General features: G+C 42.2%; 1 protein-coding gene across 48 annotated transcripts in view; it reads left to right on the forward strand.

Moving 5' to 3' along the window:
• Nucleotides 1-21,596, forward strand: part of NRXN1 (neurexin 1) — a 977,330-nt gene that overhangs the window by 126,371 nt on the left and 829,363 nt on the right. For all 48 annotated transcript variants that reach the window (XM_083432435.1, XM_083432438.1, XM_083432439.1 and 45 more), the window contains one exon: nt 5,289-5,318. In XM_083432435.1, the coding sequence (XP_083288561.1) occupies nt 5,289-5,318 (30 nt within the window). The remainder of the gene's footprint in view (nt 1-5,288; nt 5,319-21,596) is intronic.

A 21,596-nucleotide genomic window follows, 5' to 3' on the forward strand; every position in this document is an offset into this window, starting at 1 on the left:
AAGAGTCAGCAGCCTTTCATAAGGGTTTTTGTGCCCAGAAAGTTTTTAATCTGTTGTTCCCTAACTGCACCCTGCTTTTGAAGCTCCCCTGTGTTTTTTAAAAAAGCACCATGCAATGTGGTCTTATTGTTGTTGCACATACAGATATCATCACCATAAGTACTACTGCTTACCATCACCATTGTCACACCAGAAGCTCCTGGTCGCTCCTCAGGGCAAGCTCAATGGCAGTTGTGTAATTGAGGGACTGCTGTTAGGGAGAAGAAGCTTGGAATGGCCTTCTGAGCATGTGCAAGCCCTTCCATGCATCTCGAGGGGCTTGCTATATTGTGGTCCCAGTTTTTGACACCAGTAAGTGGGAGCAAAAATACATCTAGAGATGACTCTCTAGCTCCCGTGACTTGTGCCACAGAGGTTGATTGTGATACTGTGACTCAGGGTCTTTTAGAGCACCACCAATCTGGTGTAGAGAGAAGCTGTCACCCTTTTTTTACTGTTCTATAAGGGGAGGGAGAGAAATGACGGATCCATAAAATGATGGATGAAAATCTGAAATCATTGGCAAAACTGCCCTAACTTCAAGACAGGCCATTCATTTGCCATTTGTTAAACTAATTGGCACTGATTGCCATTCATTCTGGTCCTCTATAAGAGTACTTAATGTCCACATTAGTTAGTTATGTGAGCCATTAGCAGCTTCTTATTTATTAATTACATTTTTATGACACAAAATACCCTGGTGGTTTACAGAAAATATATATATGAAGAAATGGAATTCACTTCTGTCTTATACCTGTTCATTATTTCATTGCTCTTTGTGGCATTATGCTGCAGCCCCCAAGCATCTGATTTAAGTGCCTCTCATGTAAGGTGTCTTTGCTCATTATTATTACTGTTATTATCATTTACCCAATTTAAAATACAGCACAAAAATCTGGTTTAAAAGAACTTTACAATTATAGAAAAAAGGAGTTATAAAGCACATGGCAACTCCTGAAAATATGCATCTCAGACACCAAAGGCCAAAAGGAGAGTATGGGCACAATTAATATCCTTAAGTAAACCACCCCAAATGTGGGAAACTAACACATAGTCTTGTCTACATGGTAAAACACATGTAGGTATGTGGGGGTTTTGCAGCACCTTAGGTAAAGCACAGGACATTCATGCTCATTGTTGATTACTATGATATTTACAGGGGTCCAATGAGACTTTTAGACCAGGCCCCCCAGTTAGGGATCAGACAAGCTGATTGTATCAGCCATGCATAGTGGTCTAGTGCTGTGCTAGCAGAAAATGCAGAAGGTTGTCTTCTGCCTGGGCCACTAGGCATGCCAGGTGAGCTGGGGTGTTCTTGGTGCTTCACAAGTTATGTGGTCCTGTCTTCAGGTTTTTTCCTGGACTTGTTTTCAGGCAGAATCATTCCCATCCAGAGATATCATTATTATTATTATTATCATTACTATTATTATTTAAGACTATTCCAAAGGAACACACGGCAAGTTCAAACAACCGAGCCGAGGATTTAATGAAAGGGAATAGCTTCTGAGAGTCCAGTGCAGCTGACATGAAAGTGCCCTGTGAGTCAGATATTCAGCCAGCCTACATCACTGCATCTTCACAGCACTCTGTGGAACCACTTTAATTAAGAGCAGATAAGGATTTTCTCTGTTAAGCAAGAATTTCCTTAACCAAATTGACCTTAGGGGGGAAAATAAAATAAAAAGACAGGCGTAAGATATCATTGGCCCATCTTTGCAAACTAGCATATGCCGAAGGGTAGTAGTTGAAGTTGAATATGCAAAAAATCTGCTTGTAGCTTGTACATATATCTATATATTCTAAATCTCTTAGGACTCATTTACATGATTCCTTTTTTGGCATGATGCTCAGCAGTAGAAGAAGTCATGGTGCATCATTTCTAATGTTAAATGAATCATTTTAAGTACTAAAGTACCTTGAACCAATCTAGCTGTTTTGCAGATATAATTCCTTAGCGTAGGGCTCCAATGTGGACACTAAGTTTCTAGTTTCTAGTTGTAGTGCATAGTAATATTTAATCAAACACCTATCTAGAGTTTCTTGTTTGTTTGTTTTTTGCTTTAAAACAATATGTTCTTGTGTCCTGAGCATTTTTAAGAATACCCACCTAAAAAGGAAAGAAAAATAAAAACATTTTCCATGTCATAAGTTCACCAGTAACAATGAATGGGTGCCAATTGCAAATAAATACTGGGCAAGCTTGGCCTTTTCAAAACTTCTGCTAACTGCAGGTAAAATAGAGACCACTCTTATAAGACAGGTCCTACAATTGTTGCTGAGCTACTTCTCCCATTAGTCCCAGCAAGCATGGCCAGTGGGAGTCTTAATTCAACATCTAGAGGGCCAGAGGTTCCTGGCACTTGATCTAGGACATCAGAACATTTCTCAATGCAAGGTGAATATTTGCAAATTATTATATGCAAGTCAAAATGTTCTGGGAAACCCACACAACTGGCCATGCTTTGCGAGCAGTTCTTCGGCATCTCTAGTTAGGACTGGGATAGATTCTTGCCTGAAACCCCAGAGAGCCACTTCCGGTCACTGAAGCCAGTACTAAGGTAGAGGGACCAAACAGAGCTTCCTTTATTCTGCATATTTCAGTATGTATATGTCAGAATAAAATGAGCTGGGGTTGTATGCACCCTGGCTCTGCAGAGAATTCTAGGCATTCACTAGGAGCAGGACTGTGCAGGCACTAATGTGTGCAAACAGGGATTGGGAACCCATGGCCCTCCTGACATTGCTGGACTCCAGCTCCCATCACCTGCAGCCAGCATAACCAATGGCCAGGGATGATGGGTGTTGTAGTCCAACAGCATCTGGAAGGCCATAGGTTGCCCATCCCTGAGCTATTGGAAAGAGCATTGATTGTCTCACTCTTGTTGCTATGTGCTTTATGCACATAGGAGATGTTCAGGGTTTGGAGGTTTATTTGTTTTGTTTTCTTTCCCAACGTAACTATTGTATCCAAGACAGACACCGATACTTATTTCAGCCCTTGCCCACATTTTTTTTAAACAACAACAAAAACAAACTTGCCTTAAAGGCTCATTTTCAGTGATTTATCGTATTGCAAAACACAATTTGCCTTGTGCTCTAAAGAAACCCAGGACCCAGATGGTGCTTCATATTGTGTTTTGCTTGCGTACAGGAGCTTTTCAGTTCCCTCTTCCAGTACCAGCCCTCTTATGACCCCAGAACCCGCCCCCCAATCAATCTCGTAAGCAATAAATAAATGAAAAAGAGAAAATTAAGGTACTAGTAGACATAAAACCTTGAGAATATTTCCCATGGAACATGAAATGATTTTGATTGACACGGTTTCATGGAACATGCTCTTTCTAATTTCTGAGCCCACATCTTTTGGAAGACATGATATAGTTATATGTTATATTCATTCAAAAAGCACAAATTGCTTAGTGATATTTTTTCCCCAGTAGAGGAGAATCTTCAGTCACAAAGAACCTGGTACATCCAATTTCCAATCCTAAAGACAATTATAAATCCACAAAGGAAAGGAATTGGAAAACACTACACTCATGAGCCAAAGTTACAGCTCAACGAAAGCGGCAATCCTAAGCACTATTAGTTGGGATGAAGCCCCAGTGGGAGCTAAGTGGGACTTACTTCTGAGTAAACAAACTTACACTCTAACCACAAAGCTGAAATCATTACAGACTTCCTTCACTTAGTATATTGGCACTCATTGCAGAGTTGACATAGATTGGTGGACTCCCATCTTGTCTTCCCTAAAATCATGCAATTTTTGAGGCTGTCATTGAGTTTATGCTACAGGATCAGAATTTTAAAAACGTAAAAAAACAAAACAAAACATGGTTTACTGCAACAGAAGCCAAAATAAGATTCTTCATGTGTCCAGATACTTAATACAGATTAATTGTCAATTTAGAAGACATACTGCATTCAATGAAAAACGTATTACATTGTTTAAAACCTTATTTCGTCAACTGATTGATTATATGAAGTGGCGTGTTTGGGGTGTGGGCTCTCTGCTTTTGAAATATTTCCTTCCTCCAGATCACTTGTTATATGTCTTATGTGTGCGCCTAATTTTTTATGTGAATTAAAAATCTCAAACTTAGGAATCTTACCTTCCAGCAAAAACCAGCATATTATTCTATTGCACACCTTCTTTGTGTGAACCAACCCAAAAAATAATGTGGGATGTACCATGAAATTGTTCCAGAGGGAGAGAAGCACACTTTTATAGCTTGGGGGGGGGGGTGTGTCTAAATGACTACTATTTGGATTTTCCCCTTAAACCAATTTGCTAAGCATCTATTTATAAAGTGTCATCAGAGCTAAACTTTTGTTTAAGGGGATACAAGATGTGATGTGCCAAATTTCCTTATGAGGGGGGAAAAACCAATTCTTTTGCTATTGCTTTAGCTCATTTTTAAAAAAATGGATTCGGAGAACTTGCTTTGCTTAGCCCAATTAAAACTTCAGTTCTCCACAATCGGCAGGGGGGCGGGAGAGTTAATTGGGAAACTGATTTCAGCATCAATGTACTTTAAGCACAGCATATTTTAATTTGGAGGAACTACTTGGTGCCGAAACAAAGGGATTTTTCTCCCCAGTTACAATTTATGCTGATATTTGCTTCCATCCCAATGGATGACTAACAATTTTCCTGCTCAGGAACAGATCTTATTCTACTCAAAGGTTTCACACAAACAAGGAGACATCCCTTGCATTATCATTTCAATGTGACAAAGGAATTATTTTGTTTGATTATTTGAAATGCTCATTTTCAACGAGGGGAAAAAGATCAGACCCAGCCCATTCTTCAGGTTGACACTGTTCTACGTTTGGAAATTCGGGAGGGGGAAAAAAAGAAAGCTATTTTGCAGCTAAGTGTCCTCCTACTGAAAACGATGAAATTGGGAGACTGAGTGTTCCAGGAATTTGTTGAACTTGAAATGATTTTCTTATTATTTTTTTGTCTTCAGCCCAACTTTAATGCCTAGGGAAGAAGCTGTACAGGGCAGCGTTAATCTGTGTTAGAATAGAAGCCAAATGGCCCCTTTGCCCCATTCCCAACCCCACAAAAAGCATTCCAACCAGTGGTTGAAAAATGCTGTTTTAATTTTCCACTGTAATGGAAAACATCTCACAGGAAACAGATACCTGTTGCAAAAAACATTTTTTGGGGGTCACTGTGACAATGCCACCTTCCCGTGCACCCTTATTCATTGCTGACTGTGCTCTTGTTTCCCTTTAAGGTCTGGCGCACTTGATGATGGGCGACCAAGGTATGGGCTCTGCTCCTTTTCCACTCTGCTTTCATTGTTCCTTTATTTCATTTTGGTTTGTTTCCTTTTTTCTTCTGTAGCTGCTTCAAAACCCATCATGACAAATGATGGCCAAATGCTTGCGAGCTTTCTTGGGCTGCAAATAAGCACACGATCGCAGTCACATTATTTTTTTTTTCTTTTTGTTGTTGTTGTGTGTATATATATATATACATAATATGAATAGTGCTACGTAGAAACTGCTTTTGGGTTTTATTTTTAATTTGCTCCTCAAATCTTTTGATTTCCTTCTCTCTCTTTTTTTCAACTGTCTCCCCTTCCCTACTTGCAATATAATAACTGTCAGCAAAAAAAAAAAAAAAGAGTGAGGATCTGATTGGGAAATGGCTGTGTGTTTTAAGCACAACAAAAGAGCAAAGGGAGCCATACTCCCAAGATAGATTGCGAAAGAGAAGAGTCTTGAGTTTGTACCTAGCAAGAGAGTCCTGCTTTGCATTAATGCATGACTGTTTTGAAAATGCGGAAAGCACTCGCTCCTGGCTTCTGAAATGCTCAGAATACAGTTTTGCAACATGATGAAATAAGTGGTGTTTCCCCATCACCGTGTACAAACCCCGCTCCCTTTAAAGTCAGTGTTCATGTTACTTCTGTGTCACTCGTTTGAAAATGAAGCATGGGTTACCTCTGTGTTCTCCTGCATGGACATGAAGGTTGCAAAGCAGCCATTCTTAAAATGCGACACCAATTGCATTTCCATTTGTCTTCAAACACTTGTTTCATGCCTTGTCTCTTTTCATGTTCTTGAATTGTGACAGCATTTACATTTACACACACATGACTCTTACTGTTGTTTCTCTTCTTTGTTCTCTCTCTTTTTGTCTGGCAATGCTTTCTTCATGGAACCATTTCATCAAATCCATAGGTAAAAGTAAAGGTATTACATGACTTCCTTCCTTCTTTAAAGTTTTGTTTGAATGTCATCTATATATACTTTCAATGTATGTCTGAGTGATACAAACATGTGTATTTAGTGTTGGTGCACTGTGGTGATGGGAGGTAGGTATGTTTTGTACTGTGAAACACTGCATCAGACTCAAGGTAAGGGGTTGCAAGCAGGAAAGATAGGCAGATGGACCCTCCGACTTAAAAATCGACCACTAAGCTGAAAATTGCTGCTCTTATTTTTAAAAGCAAATCTAAAGTAATTGCATATAAATAAAGTAATTGTTGTCCGCACCTGATGCTTACTAGCACCACCATTATACCAGACAGTGTGTAGACCGTAATAGGTGGCACATTCCTTTTCCGATCGCTTTATGATCTTAGCGTCATGCATGGGGGGCAAAGAGTGAGGAAATTGGCAGGATTTTAGGCAAGGGTTAACTTGTCGTAGCTGACCGCTCTGAGGAGCTAAATCTGTTACACGGTCTTAGAAAGACTCTGCAGAATAAATGCATTGCGTGGAGAGATTCAGAGGAGAAATTGGGTGGGGTGGGGGGGCCCTATTGGTGAAAGGAGATTGCTGGAAGTGTTGGTGGGCAGCTCTTCCGGGATTAAGGGAGCAGCATGGAAGAAGGATCGGAGACAGGTGCTGGAGAAGGGGAGCTGAAGTCGAGTCACCTTCTGAGGTATGTATTCTCTTCTCAATGCCTGGCAAAATGTAAAACTGTCAAAGGCAGCTACGAGGATGATACCACCAGATAGTGACCGAGTGGACAATATTGCTCCAGGCCCAACTCCAGTGATGTGTAAGTCCAAGTGCAACTGGTTTTCTGCTACAGAAACCGGTGAGATTTCCTTCCTAAGTTGTTATCTTCATTTTAACCAACACCCTTTAAAATAAAACGGGGGAAAGAGATAGGAGAATCGGCAGAAGAGTGGGGAAATGCTTGCCTTTTATCCTTGTTTTGTTTACCTGTGATGAGAGAGTGAATCAAACCTTGTATGATATCATTTGGGTAAGTTTGAAATTGAGTTAGTGTACTGTAATTGAAAAAACAAAGTGGATTCCTAGGCATAGTGAAGCCCGTTTTGTCGCTACTGATTTCAAAGAGAAAAATGAAACACAGGCTTGATTTCCCCCCCTCTTGTTGAAATCAACATGCTTATCTTTAGGTTAAAATGCCAAGGTGTGTAATATGCCTAATTATTCTTTTTTCCTGGAGGAAAATTGTTTTAGCAAATTAATTGCACTGGATTAATAGCAGGATGAGCATGGAATGTCCACCCCCATAAGAACACCACACACTAAATTTCACCGAATGTGTTATAAACCACCAATAAAACCCTTTTCATTCTGTTATAATTGGGGGTAGGTTTATTCTTTCATTTCCCTTCATTATCTGGGTTCTGCTGTACAGTGAATTCTAGACAACTCTGCCCCCCAACCCCTCCCCCCCAAAAAGAATAGTGGCTATTATATGGCTTTTGAAATTGTTGTTTTATTTTAGTGTCTTGAAATGTCAGCGACACAAAGTTAAAAAAGTAGCCCTATAGCCTATTGAGTCTGTGTTATGGTAATCTTAGAATACATGAAAAGTAATGATAGAGTTCTTGAAATTTAAACGTCGCCATTGTAGTAACTGTTGTGGAATGGTAAAAGGGTAGAAAACTAATTGCATCTAGACGGTTCCAACTGGGTCGCCAATTTTTAGGCACGTGGGCACATTTTTTATTTTTGAGCCAGTACCATGGGCAGTTCCCCATCCCTATTCACTATTTTCTGTCCCCAAGGACAGCCCCTCTCAGATTTGGTAAAAGTTGGGTCCAGTAGAATTAAACTAAGCAGGGGATAAGCACATAGAGCTGGAAAGAGAAGTGGGAAAGAACATCACTCTTCCAACTTCCTCCTTCAACTCTATATCCTTTTCAAGGGAGGGAAAAGGTAAATGCCCCCACCACATCATGACTGGGGGCGAGGGAGTGAGTAATGGTGTGTGTTTGTGTTCTCAGAGGTGTGTTGGTGCCCAGGGGGCAGTTCCAATACACGGATGGTATCACATTGCCAACCCCTGTCTTAAAGATGACCTTCCAAATCACAAGACATGTTTAAATTGTCACGTTTTCTGCTTCATGTGTAGTTAAAAAAACAAAGCAAAAAACAAGAAGGCTTTAGACATATTTGTATCCCCTTTGAAGCTTAACGGGGATTGTGCCTGAATGTTCATCTACTGACAATGTAATATTCAATTCTGTAATATTTGCCTATTGACAGTACGTCATATGCAACAGGCCTTGTGAAAGCTTAATGAATTTTCTCTGAGGAAAGCAAAGAAGAAAAGGATTATGCCTTGATGTCTAGTTAGACTAATTATCCAAAACCCATATTTACAGGAAATGTCAGGTTAAGAGCTACATGGAGAATTGCTCCCATTTCATGTCAAATGAGGATATGAGCCGTGATCCAGCTAAAATAGTCCAACCACATCATTTTCACTTTGACTGGGTTATTCTTCTGACATTTTGCTCTCTTGCTTACATTCATTCCTTTGATGTGAGAGCACTGAGATGTGCGATTTGGAGTATTATTGATAATTTATATTGCATGCAAATTATTGCTGTGAATGGAAGGAAAAATGGGAATTAAAAATTTGCTCTGTTCATGACACTGCAATATCAGGCAGTATATAGTACTGCATGAAAAATGGATGCATGGTATGTGGCAGCTTTTCTTATTTTTTATTTAAATCAACCAGCACTGGCCAACACAGCTTAAGAACTGGGTTCTCAAATTCTCAATATTTATTTGGTGGGCTTGAGTACATTTTTACCTTCTTGCACTGCAGTCCAATGCACACTTACCTGGAAGTAAGCCCCATTGAACATAGTGGAACTTATTGTGGGGTAAACATGCATAGGATTGTGTTGTTATTATACTATTATCCTTGGTTGAAAACTTTCTGCTGCAATTCTTTAACCCCCCCCCCCAAATAGTCCAGTATACACATATAAATTTCTCTTTCCCTCTCTCTTATCACTTGGTTAATCCATATCTCATAACTCTCCACTCAGTGTTTTAGCTGTCTCTGCTGAAAAGCACTGTCTGAGCTGATACTTGGTGATGTGAAAGTTGTATCTGTGGTGACTCGTCTTCTGCCGGGTCATTCACACACATGCGGGCTATTTCTTCATTGTGCACTCAATCAATATACATGTGTGAAATGACCTTTAGGAAGATTTATGAAAGAAGGCAAAGCCATGATCAAATTTTCTGCAATCCCAGATTATACCTTGCAGCATATTCGACATTCATGTTTACTATATTAGTATAACAGTTTAAAATAATGAATTGCTAGGGGTATGCATTTGCTTCAAAAACAAATGAAAAATGAAACAAGGGCACATTCATTCATTTTTAATCTATTTCTATGTGAAATAAATTAAAATCCTTTTGTTTAATTTCTCTCATTTGTTTATTAAGGGGGGGCGGATTTCTGAAACTGACAAAGGGGCACAACATTGCTTTGCATTGCATTTATATATAGTTACATCTAGGGAACTTTTTTTAGGGAGGGGGATTCTTGGAGTGTTCTGAAAGTGCGAAGGCATGAAGCACTAAACACTGGGATGCTTAGAGAATGGGAAACCTATTTAATTGTGTATTACACAGGGACCCTTTCCCCAACATATCTGAAACTTGGCATATCTGAGGGCTTAGGGGCATCGTGCAACATTGGCAGAAGCCATGTCATTTGGGTGGAAAACTCCAAAAGTGCAGGCATCAGAATACAGGCTGGGTCTTCATTGCAATAGATGTAGAAACTAAATGAATGAGATTGTTTAAAATAAGAATAATGAGACTCACGGGAAAAAATGAAACATGTGAGGCAATAATAGACCAGAAAACAAAACAAATGGGGCTGCCAGAAAGTAATTGAAAAATGGCATGAAAAATTTCCAAGCACCCCTTTTGCTGTGAATGATGCGGCTGCAGTGCCAGCAAAGCGTTATGCTACGTGCTTGCGTTGTATTGCATTGGTATAGTTTGTTTGCAGGCCCCAATTCGTACAGCAGTGCAGTGTGCTTTGGGATTAGGCTGCTAGTGACACTTGCCTCTCTGGGTAAACTGGGAGATAACAACCTCCCCAGCTGTACTTACCCCTTCCTCTCAGCCCTACTGTGTAACTCCCCCCACCCAAGTGCTTTTGCCCAGGTGGAATGTGTCATTCAACTGTGACATTGCCTCTAGCTGTTCCTGGATGGAGAGATGCATAGGCGGGTGTCTTGACTTTTGCATGGCCTGTTGCAAAAAGGAATGCCGCAGAGTTACTGCCCGCCCCAATTTGCCTTTGGCTCTAACCTTCCCTGACATATGGCCCTTTGAAAGTTCCCCATAATGGAGTACCAGCTCTCAGTCTGAAAAAGGGTTCCTCACTGCTGTTCTGTAGCCCTAATGCGCAGGCGTGACTTAACAGTCTGACCAAGCGGTGTCTTGTGAACCAGCGTGCAGGCGGAGCTTCATGCTCTGGCACCAGGGGGTGGAGAGCAGGCAGGGGCGGGGCTGGCATGCATCCTGGGGGTGTGGCGCGTGTCCTGGGGGTGTGGCATGGTACCCGTAAGGGAGTGGCGCCCAGCGGGGGGCGGCAGCTGTGATGGCACCCCGCCGGGATCGTGCTCCCGGGGGCGGTGTGCTCCTGGCACACGCCACTTCCTCTGCCAGTGCCAGCATGGAACTTTTACAATAACTAAGCAGGAAGGCTAGGATTTTAGAAGGCTGCTGCTGGGGGGCATTATCAGGACATATAACTGAAAAGGGGATTATCAGGACATATAACTTCTCCTCCGCAGAAGGAGAAAGTGTTTGCGAAAAGCGCTGTCTCGTTTTAAAAGCAGCTCTACTTTGCACCCTTTCTGGAGCCATCTTGTCATAGCGTTCCCTCCCCTTTGTTTCCAAATCTCTTTGACAAAGCCCCATGTGGGCCTGAGGCCTATGTGTTAGGTATCTTAGGTATACCTTCAGGTATACTGGCCTCAGCCCTGTATACCTGAAGGAGCGTCTCCACCCCCATCGCTCAGCCTGGACACTGAGGTCCAGCTCTGAGGGCCTTCTGGCAGTTCCCTCACTGCTAGAAGCCAAGTTACAGGGAACCAGGCAGAGGGCCTTCTCGGTAGTGGCACCCTCCCTGTGGAATGCCCTGCCATCAGATGTTAAGGAAATAAACAACTATCTGACTTTTAGAAGACACCTGAAAGCAGTTTTTCATGTTTGATCTTTTATCGTGTTTTTAGTATTCTGTTGGTAGCTGCCCAGATGGGCAGGGTATAAATAATAATAATAATAATAATAATAATAATAATAATAATAATAATAATAATAATAATAATAATTTGTTGTTGTTGTTGTTATTTTAGTTTCTTTAACAAAATTTATATACTGCTTGATCAGAGTAAAACTTCTAAGCTGTTTACAGGAAATATTAACATTGTCCATGAAAAAAATTAAAACAGGGGTCATTAAAACAACCAGTGAAATAAATTAAAGCATGTTAACATCTATCTGTTGTGATAGGTGTCAGGGTACTGACAACTTCCCCTTCCCACACAGAAGCTAGAATGCAAACATGGGGAGTCCTTTTGCCTGAGCTGCTTGAGGTTTGATGCAAGAATTCCCGTTGTCACACCAGTTCAGCCACTTGCTGTCATAGACTTTGCTGCCAAGAGCATGATACAGTAGAGATAACACGTTTCTGTGTAATGTACAAGGCAAAGCAGACCTCTCTCTCTTTCTTTGAATATGTAATGATAGCTTCTTCAAATGTCTTTAAAAAAATATCATATGGCATTATGAAACAGGAGGGCTCGCATATTATTTCAGTAATCTTATGCATAAGGATTGATTGACCTTCAAAAGTTATGCTGTGTTAATTTCCTGTATGAATGCATGGTAACGGAATTAATGAAATTAAAGGAAGGATTATTAAAATTTGATGTAAAGGGCATATGCTGGCACGATGAAACATCCTCTCCATAACATCAGTGTGGGAACCAAAGCCCAGACTTTGATATCACTAATGCTTTTACACCAGTGGTTCCCAAACTTTTCCGGGCCGCTACGCTCTTTGCTCTATAAACTCGTCTCCAGTTCCCATTACCCTATAAAAAGCATTATTCAGAATAAACGTTTGTAAGACCCACTGAGGAAGATAATAGTAGGATAATATTTTTTTTTTTTAAAAAAGAAGTAATTTATTGAACTTTTAAATTAAAACTATTTAGTTTTATTCAACAAAATTGATGAGCTTGATTCAGTGATTCCAGCTTTTCAAAGTCCGATAGTCATTTAAACCCCCAGCCCCCTCCCCTGCCACCCCCTTGCCTCTTAGCACCCCCACTAGGCAACCCCCCACTGACCCACATGCCCTGCCCTCTTTGGGAACCACGTTGCTTTACAGTCATGTTAGTTATGTCCCTCTTTGGCAAAGGACCATATTTGGAGTGAAAAGGAGAATGGAAAACATTTTCTCTGGTTTTCTGCAACACAGAAAAACCTAAAGTACTAAAGACAGTAATATGCACTATCTTTGAACCATGTAGCCAAGTGCTCTTGCTATATTGTTTTAGATGCCTGCTGAAAACTAATAAAAATAAAAATCAGCAAGCCTACTCAGACATAATATAAATTGTTGTTGTTGTTGTTTAGTCATTTAGTCATGTCTGACTTTTTGTGACCCCATGGACCAGAGCACGCTAGGCACTCCTGTCTTCCACTGCCTCCCACAGTTTGGTCAAACTCATGCTGGTAGCTTCAAAAACACTGTCAAATCATCACATTCTCTGTCGTCCCCTTCTCCTCTCCTTGTGCCCTCAATCTTTCTCAACATCAGGGTCTTTTCCAGGGAGTCTTCTCTTCTCATGAGGTGGCCAAAGTATTAGAGCCTCAGCTTCAGGATCTGTCCTTCCAGTGAGCTCTCAGGGCTGATTTCCTTAAGAATGGAGAGGTTTGATCTTCTTGCAGTCCATGGGACTCTCAAGAGTGTCCTCTAGCACCAGAATTCAAAAACAATAATATAAATTGGTTTATGTATATTTTGGGTTTCTTGCTGGTCTTACCTGCACTTTATTGATAATTCATTATGTGTGTGATTATGTGGTCTGTATCCCCCCCCCTTAAAAACAAACAAACAAACAAATAAATATAAATAAATGTTATCATCCAGAGATAGGGGCTGCCATGGAGGTCAACACCCTTTTCCAACAGATTCATGGGAGGCAGTGTAGGTCTTGAACCACTGCCTGAGACGGGTGATCAATTATGTGTTGGCAAACAAATTGAGGCTTAATCCAGACAGAGTTGAAGTTCGTTTGGTCACCAGGAGAAGTGATTATGGAGCGCACTGTTTTGGATTAGTTGCATGCTCATTAAAATGTCCTGGGACTCTATATTTTGTGGGTGAGGGGAGGGATGTTATTATGCCTTAAATTATTTATATCCTGTCTTTTGGCCTCTCCAATGGCTCACAGTATCACATAAAACAATATATAAAGGGTAAAGGGTCCTGTCGTGACCGACTCTGGGGTTGCACGCTCATCTCGCTCTATAGGCCGAGGGAGCCGGCGTTTGTCCGCAGACAGCTTCCGGGTCATGTAGCCAGCATGACTAAGCTGCTTCTGGGGAACCAGAGCAGTACACGGAAACGCCATTTACCTTCCCACCGGAGCGGTCCCTATTTATCTACTTGCACTTTGACGTGCTTTCAAACTGCTAGGTTGGCAGGAGCTTGGACAGAGAAACAGGAGCTCACCCCGTCGCGGGGATTCGAACTGCCGACCTTCTGATCAGCAAGTCCTAGGCACTGTGGTTTAACCCACAGTGCCACCTGCATCCCCAAAACAATATATAACTGTCTGTAAAACACACACACACACGATGAATAAATAATAATACTATCTCCAGGCAGAATCATGGAACTGTAGAGTTGGAAGGGACCCTGAGAATTGTCTAGTCCAGCCCCCTGCAATGCAGGAATATGTAGTTGTCCACTACAAGGATCAAACTTGCAACCTTGGCATTTTCAGCACCATGCTCTAATTTCAAAACAAACTCAGAAGTTCCAGCGGTGGTGTAGGTTTCCCTACAAATCCATACAGAATCTCTGGACCAGGCTTTAGAAACCGCTGTCTCAAAGTGCTCATAGCCCTAGCCTGGTGTAGCAAATATTATTTAGCAAATAATGGTGGATTTTTTTTGAGGTGATGCATTTAGGGGAGTTTAGTAAGAGTGCAGTCCTACGCAAAGGTAAGCCTCATTGTGTTTGCTGTTGCGTAACCTCAGATAGTTATGTGTAGAATTGCACTGAAGAGCTTAGGCTCAGAATTATCCTAAATAAAAAGAAGTTATTTAGCATTTTTCTCAGCCCTTCTGCTACCTGCTGCCCCCACCCTCAGAAAGCCAGCAAGTCTCTGTGTCATCACCATCCATAAAGAATCTATATATATATATATATATATATATATATATATATATATATATATATGCTTTCGTAGATTTTCACGGGTACAGGAATGCAGGTTTTGGTGTCCTCGGGTGTCTTCCCGTGTAAAAGTTGGGGTGTCTAGGCGACGTTTCGACGAGGTCTCACTCGTCATCTTCAGGCTGGTGCTTTCGGCTTCTTGTTACTGGAACAGAGCAGGATCTCAGTGTTTGAGTTCCTATAAATACTGTTGAGGAGGTGTGGTGTATAGCCTCCAATGTTCTGGGCAGAGAGGAGGTTCCCAGGCTAGTGTGCCTTTTCTTCTTTTGTTCCTTAATTACTTGAGGGATATCTTGAGTGATTTCTTGAGTGATTTCCTGAATCCCACTTAGGTGGGTCATTAGGTGTGGATTAGTTGCTAAAGCCTTCGTGTCTTGAACTCTTGAACTTTGTGAAGAGTTTTTCTGAGAAGATGGCTGTACTGCACTTGGTTGTGCTCTGGCTTGGCTTCGTGTATAGGGGCGAGCTGTGGTTTTGTGGCCTGTGCCAGCCAGATCTGTGTAGGGATTGCAGGGGGGTGCAGCATCCGGAGGTGCCACCCTGGTTTGGCTACTGGATGGTGTCTGTAATTTATCTGTGGAGAGGGTCTGGGAATACACCAAGTCTTTTTCAAAAAAAAAAAAAAAAGTCCTAGAAGACTTTTGGAAGTCATCCAGTTCTACTAACCCTTCTGACTTCCTACCTCAGAATTACCAAGTCTAGGAGCCTCCTGCCCAGGGACATAAATCATTTTAGCACGTGTGTCATCTCTGCTGTTCGCTCAGAATGAGAATAAGATTTGCTTTTTAAAAATTCACATTTCCAGCATGAGAGATACAGAAGAGGCAAGGTGATATCTTCTACGGCACCAACGACTACTGGTTAAAAAGAGCATGCAGGCATTCAGCTACTCACAATCCGATCCAGTGAGCCAGGATCTCACCTTGCCTGTTTTCATGGAATTCCACCTCTGTGAACCATATAGCATCATCAACTCCTGTTATTAATTATTACAATAAACGACACACACACAAAAATCAGCACACAATATCAGTTTGTAAAGGAAAGGAGGCACGGAAAACAAGAGTTGAAAGGTTCTCAAAGTGTCCAAACAACCACTTTGAGAAGCTTACATTTGTATTCTAGCCATTATCCAAGAAGCTCAAGGACATTGGAAGATTCTACCCCATCCCAATTACTGCTACAGCAATCCGGCAAAATAGGCTACAGCAGGAGTTCTAAGAGGAACACTCTGCTCCCCAATCAGACACACAAGAGGCAAAGTTTAAGGGCGCATTCCAACCAAGCAAAAATTGTGTGAGGTGTAAAGACTGGGGTGTGTGGCTGTGGCCTGGGGACAGTCTGGGGAAATTTCCAGGCCAAGCATGGGAGAAGCTGGATGTGGCTCCCCCACCCCCACCCCATGATCTTCATGGCTGAGAGAATTTGTACTGGTTCTCCCTCGTCTTCATTCAGTGATCTACTGTCAAGGGTGCTTCCCAAACAAAGGAATGTGCATGGCAGGTAGTTAAGTATTTATTGCCAAATATAATACAGTTGCTTCTACACCTCTGGATATCCACATACAGTCATACGTCGGGTTACGAACACTGTGGGTTGCAAACCGCGCCGAACCCAAAAGTACCGGAATGGGTTACTTCCAGGTTTCGGTGCTTGCACATGCGCAGAAGCGCAAAATGACGTCACACGTGTGCGCAGATGCGGCACTTCAGGCTGCAAACGCTGCAGGTTGCGAGCGTGCCTCCCACACGGATCATGTTCGCAAACCGAGGTATGACTATACGCTAATCTAACTACTAGGCAGCTATTCTCAGGTCCACACTCCATGGAACCGTTGCACCACTCCCTCTCCACCTTTCACTGACAGGCTGCATGCACCTAGCCAGAGAAAGCATCATGGTGGAAACTTCCTCTGCTCACCCCTTTTCAATTCCATCCTGGTTCTGGGAGACAGTGCTGCATGAGAAGAACTTGGCCCTTCACTTAGAATCATAGAATCATAGAGTTGGAAGAGACCACAAGGGCCATCGAGTCCAACCCCCTGCCAAGCAGGAAACACCATCAGAGCACTCCTGACATATGGTTGTCAAGCCTCTGCTTAAAGACCTCCAAAGAAGGAGACTCCACCACACTCCTTGGCAGCAAATTCCACTGTCGAACAGCTCTTACTGTCAGGAAGTTCTTCCTAATGTTTAGGTGGAATCTTCTTTCTTGTAGTTTGGATCCATTGCTCCGTGTCCGCTTCTCTGGAGCAGCAGAAAACAACCTTTCTCCCTCCTCTGTGTGACATCCTTTTATATATTAGAACATGGCTATCATAAAAACTTGCCTGACTTGCCTCGTCCTCCTCTTCTTCTGACCCACCCTGTGCTCCACCCTTCAGCTCTGAAGCTTCCCATGCCTCTGACTCTTTCCTCCTGGCTGGTACAAGTCTCCACAAACCACTGTCCCCCCTCTCCTGAGTCAGACTCCAGCCCCTCTTCCCCCAGTGCACACTCGTCATCATCCTGCCAGTCTCTGACATCTAATTACCATATTAAAAATTATCCCTGTACTATAAACATCATCTTCTAAATCAGTGGTCCCCAATTGGTGGTCTGTGGACCCCAGGGGGGCTAGGTAACCTACCCAGGGAGTCTGTGGCACCATTCACATAACAAAAACTCCCATACAGGTATCTAAATTGTCAAAAGTAGGGGGTCCGTGGCTTGGCCTTTGAAAACAGGGGGTCTGCAGGACTTAGCTTATTGGGAACCACTGTTCTAGATGGTTTACATGGAAAATTGCATCTGCTATACAAAACAGCTTCTATTATAAAAAAAAGGGACACACAAGATAGCAATATTGTTTGAGTCTTAATTGTTTGTTCGTATTTACTGCTTGTTCAGTATTTACGGTTTGAGATTCAGCCCCAATATGCCGCTTGCGGTCATACAGGGATTAGGAAGTTCAAGAACCTCAATAACCCTCCCCAGGCCATTCACCCCTCACTGATTATGTTCTGTGTCCTCCTTGAGTGATCTCTGGAGCAAACAGGACATGACTACGGTGGTCTTAAAGAATGTGCACACCAGGACTATATGGGGTGGGGGACTTTAACTCTTCTTCTTCTCTGGACTTCAGCAAATAACCTCATTTCAGTAGGTGCCTACCTGTTTGACATTACTGTAAAAATAAACATGGGTGCAGGCACATGAGAACTCTGTTTGTCTGAGTCCACTCAAATAGGCTTTCACCCTTCCCGCTGAATGTAATTCAGCTAAAGATATAGCAAGGAAGGTCTTCTTGTCCAACCCAGCCGTCTCTTTCCTCATGAAGTGTGGCGTATAAAATCCTCGCACCTATCTATGTCAAACTAATTACCCACCGTGAGACACAAAGAAAAGCCCTGGACAATTGTATCTGGCTGTAATTCTCCCGAGACCAAAAAAAAAACCTGGAAAACAGGCCAGAGAGAGATCTAAAAATATATTTCCTAATACTCTTACCAGCTAAAGGAGATAGTAAGGAGCCCTTCCGTTTCCTGAGCAATAATAATGATGATGATGATGATGATGATGACGACAACAGGTAGTTTCACAGAAATATAACTGTGTTACAATAATAATAATAATAATAATAATAATAATAAAAACAACAACAAATTATATCCTGTCCTCCCCAGCCAAAGCCAGGCTCAGAGCAGCAATAAAAGCAACACAGTTTACATAAAATCACAATCAATTAATTAAAATACATTCTAAAATCAATTCAGAATCAGATTAATGGCAACCATTGGGCTAGAGTTCTATGAGGATTAACAAAGGAGAACACCCTGTTGTGTATGCATAGGTTAGAATGCCATGGGGGAAGTACATAGAGAACTATATGGGGCACATTGGTCACTAGAGTTCTGGAGCCAATGTTCTGACTGGTAAATTCAAGGAGGTTAAGGCTTTCGCTAGCTACTAACCATGGTGGTTTTATTCTGTCTCCACTGTCAGAAGTGGTGTGCTGGAGATCACAAGTGGGCAGAGTGCTGCTTCACTCAGGTCCTCCTTGTAGGGTTCCCCATTGACATTTGGCTGGCCACTTTGAGAAAAAGGATGCTGAACTCAATGGGCCTTTTGTTTGATGCAGCAGGGCTCTTTCTCATATAAACTCCAGCACTCAGCAGCTAACCTTTCCCATAGCAGAGAAGGGAAAACGAGGCTGAGGTCTCCCAGAAAGGAGATTCTGATTAATCATCAGAAAGAACTTTCTGATGGAAAATGCTGTTTGGCAGTGGAACAAACTCCCTCGGGAGGTGGTGGACTCTCCTTCTTTGGAGGATTTCCAGCAGAAACTGGATGGCCATCTGTCATGGATGCTTTAGCTGAGATTCTGCATTGCATAGGGTTGGAATGGATGGCCCTCTGGGCCCCTTCCAACTCTACAACTCTATTACTCTTCAGAAGGTCAAGCTACACATTGCATTTCAAGTGCCCCCCCCCACCAACAAGCAGCATCCTTGGCAATAAATGCTTTGTACTAGAGAAAGGACAGAAGGGGTGCTGCATTTCTCCACTTCCAAATGCTTTCCCCTATGAAATTTCCCTTCCCAAATTGTTGGGTTGAAATAAACGACAGACGAGTGACAAGTGTCATATGGGAGGCATCTGCCGAGCATGTCTCAAGGAGTCCCTTTTATTGAATATTACAGCATTGCCACATATGTGCTTGTTGCTGATTGGTTAACACAAATCATATGCAAGGGTTGCATATAGGCATTAATCATCAGTAGATTAAAGGTTGGGAAAGGGAACACAGAATTGGACAGGTATGAAAACCTCCTTATTAAACTATTACTAGTGATTGATATAGCAAAACTTAAAAGGGCATAACTATTGTATTCCATAGATGTGGTCAACCATGCATTAAGAACAGGTCAGGGTACGATGTTTCATGAACTCAATGTGAACTAAACATTCTAGGGTGGGTGAGGAAGGAATGCTTCAGCTCAGAGCGGTTTGCCAGACTCATGTGCAGAAGGAAAACCTCCCATCACAAATGACTTTGATGTCCCTCAATGTTCTGGAGCTGTGTTCACTTCACCAGCATGGCTCTGGAATCATGAAGGTATAAAAGCAGCTGGGTGGGTGGGTGGTATTTTCAGGTGGAAATAGGTTGCCTGAGGAAGGTTCTGCCGTCCTCCTCCTATGTGATTACACTTCAGGGTGATTCAGCCCAACATAAACAGTGTTTGCCTAACAGTACTTTTTTTTTAAAGTCTCTGCAATTAAGTTTGATGGAACTTCTCTTTGGGTAGTGTCAATGTGGTGTTAATAAAGGCCCTCTTCCGGTATGTTAAGATCTGCTAGGTAGGCTCCTCTCCCAGACTCTGAGCTAATTCTAACTCTGATATTATTATTATTATTATTATTATTATTATTATTATTATTATTATTATTATTATTATTATACCATCCTATACCCAGAGGTCTCAAGGCAGTTCACAGAACAAAATCGAAATATAAAACCAGAAAATATATAATCAAAATAAAAAAACAAAATATATAAAACCAGACAATATATAATCAAAATAAAAACAAACAACCCCCCCTCCCTCCAAGACCCACATTTTAAAAGGGCATAGGATGTCAATCAAATCATCCAAAGGCCTGATTAAAAAGGAATGTTTCTGCCTGGTGCCTAAAGGTGTGTAATGAAGGTGCCAGGTGAACTTCCCTGGGGAGACCATTCCACAGATGGGGAGCCATTGCAGAAAAGGCCCGTTCTCATGTTGCCACCTTCTGGACCTCTCAAGGAGGAGGCACACAAAGAAGGGCCTAAGAAGATGATCTCAGGATCTGAGTAGGTTCATATGGAAAGAGGCAGTCCTTAAGGTATTGCAGTCCTGAGCTGTTTAAGGCTTTATAGGTCAAAACCAACACTTTGAATTGGACCCAGAAACCAATTGGTAGCCAATGCAGTCGGACCAGGATTGGTGTAATATGCTCAAACCGTCTGGTTAGCAACCTGGCCACTGAATTCTGCACCAGCTGAAGTTTCCAAACTGCCTTCAGAGGCAGCCCTACATATTCCACAGATGTGTTCATTGCAGTAATCTAGCCTTGAAGTTACCAGAGCATAGACAACAGTGGTTAGGCTACACCTGTCCAGATAAGGGCATACCCAAAGCTGGTGGAAGGCACTCTTGGCCACTGAGGGCACCTGAGCCTTCAGCGACAGCAAAAGATCCAGGACTACCCCCAAGCTATGAACCTGCTCCTTCAGAGGAAATGTAACCCCATCAATAGCAGGTGATCTCCACCCTATCTGATCTAGGGAACCACTCACTAACAGTGCCTCAGTCTTATCCAGGCCAGGTGGATAGAGACAAGAGCAGTTCCCTCAGCTCTCAGCAGGGTGGTCCTTACATAGTAAACATGGTCCCTTGATATATGAGATCTCTGTTTCCTGGCTGGGAAACAGCTGTTTAGGAAGTAGATGGTGAACTCAGTCTTTTCTTCCAAGTTTGGGCTTGTCAGGAATTAATACACAGGATTCTGCACCAGCTGAAGCTTCCATAGTAGTGCTGCAATATCCTGCCCACAAGCCGCATTGTAGATTGAAGGAATGGGGATTAGGCTTGCTCTAGTGGTGATTGGCATACTGGGCCAATAGGCAGAGGTCACCTGTTTTTACTAGAAAAAATCCACGAAGGTGTTGCCTTACTTCAATGCTGGTCAGCCATGCTGGGCTAAAAGAAACCATTTACATACCTCTTCGTTTATTTCCTTTGAGCAGATAGAAATGGCACGTGCCCAATTTCTCCCTCCCTTCCCTG

This window comes from Podarcis tiliguerta, assembly GCF_965153285.1.
Source record: "Podarcis tiliguerta genome assembly, chromosome: 3".
In the NCBI taxonomy this organism is placed as follows: Eukaryota; Metazoa; Chordata; class Lepidosauria; order Squamata; family Lacertidae; genus Podarcis; species Podarcis tiliguerta.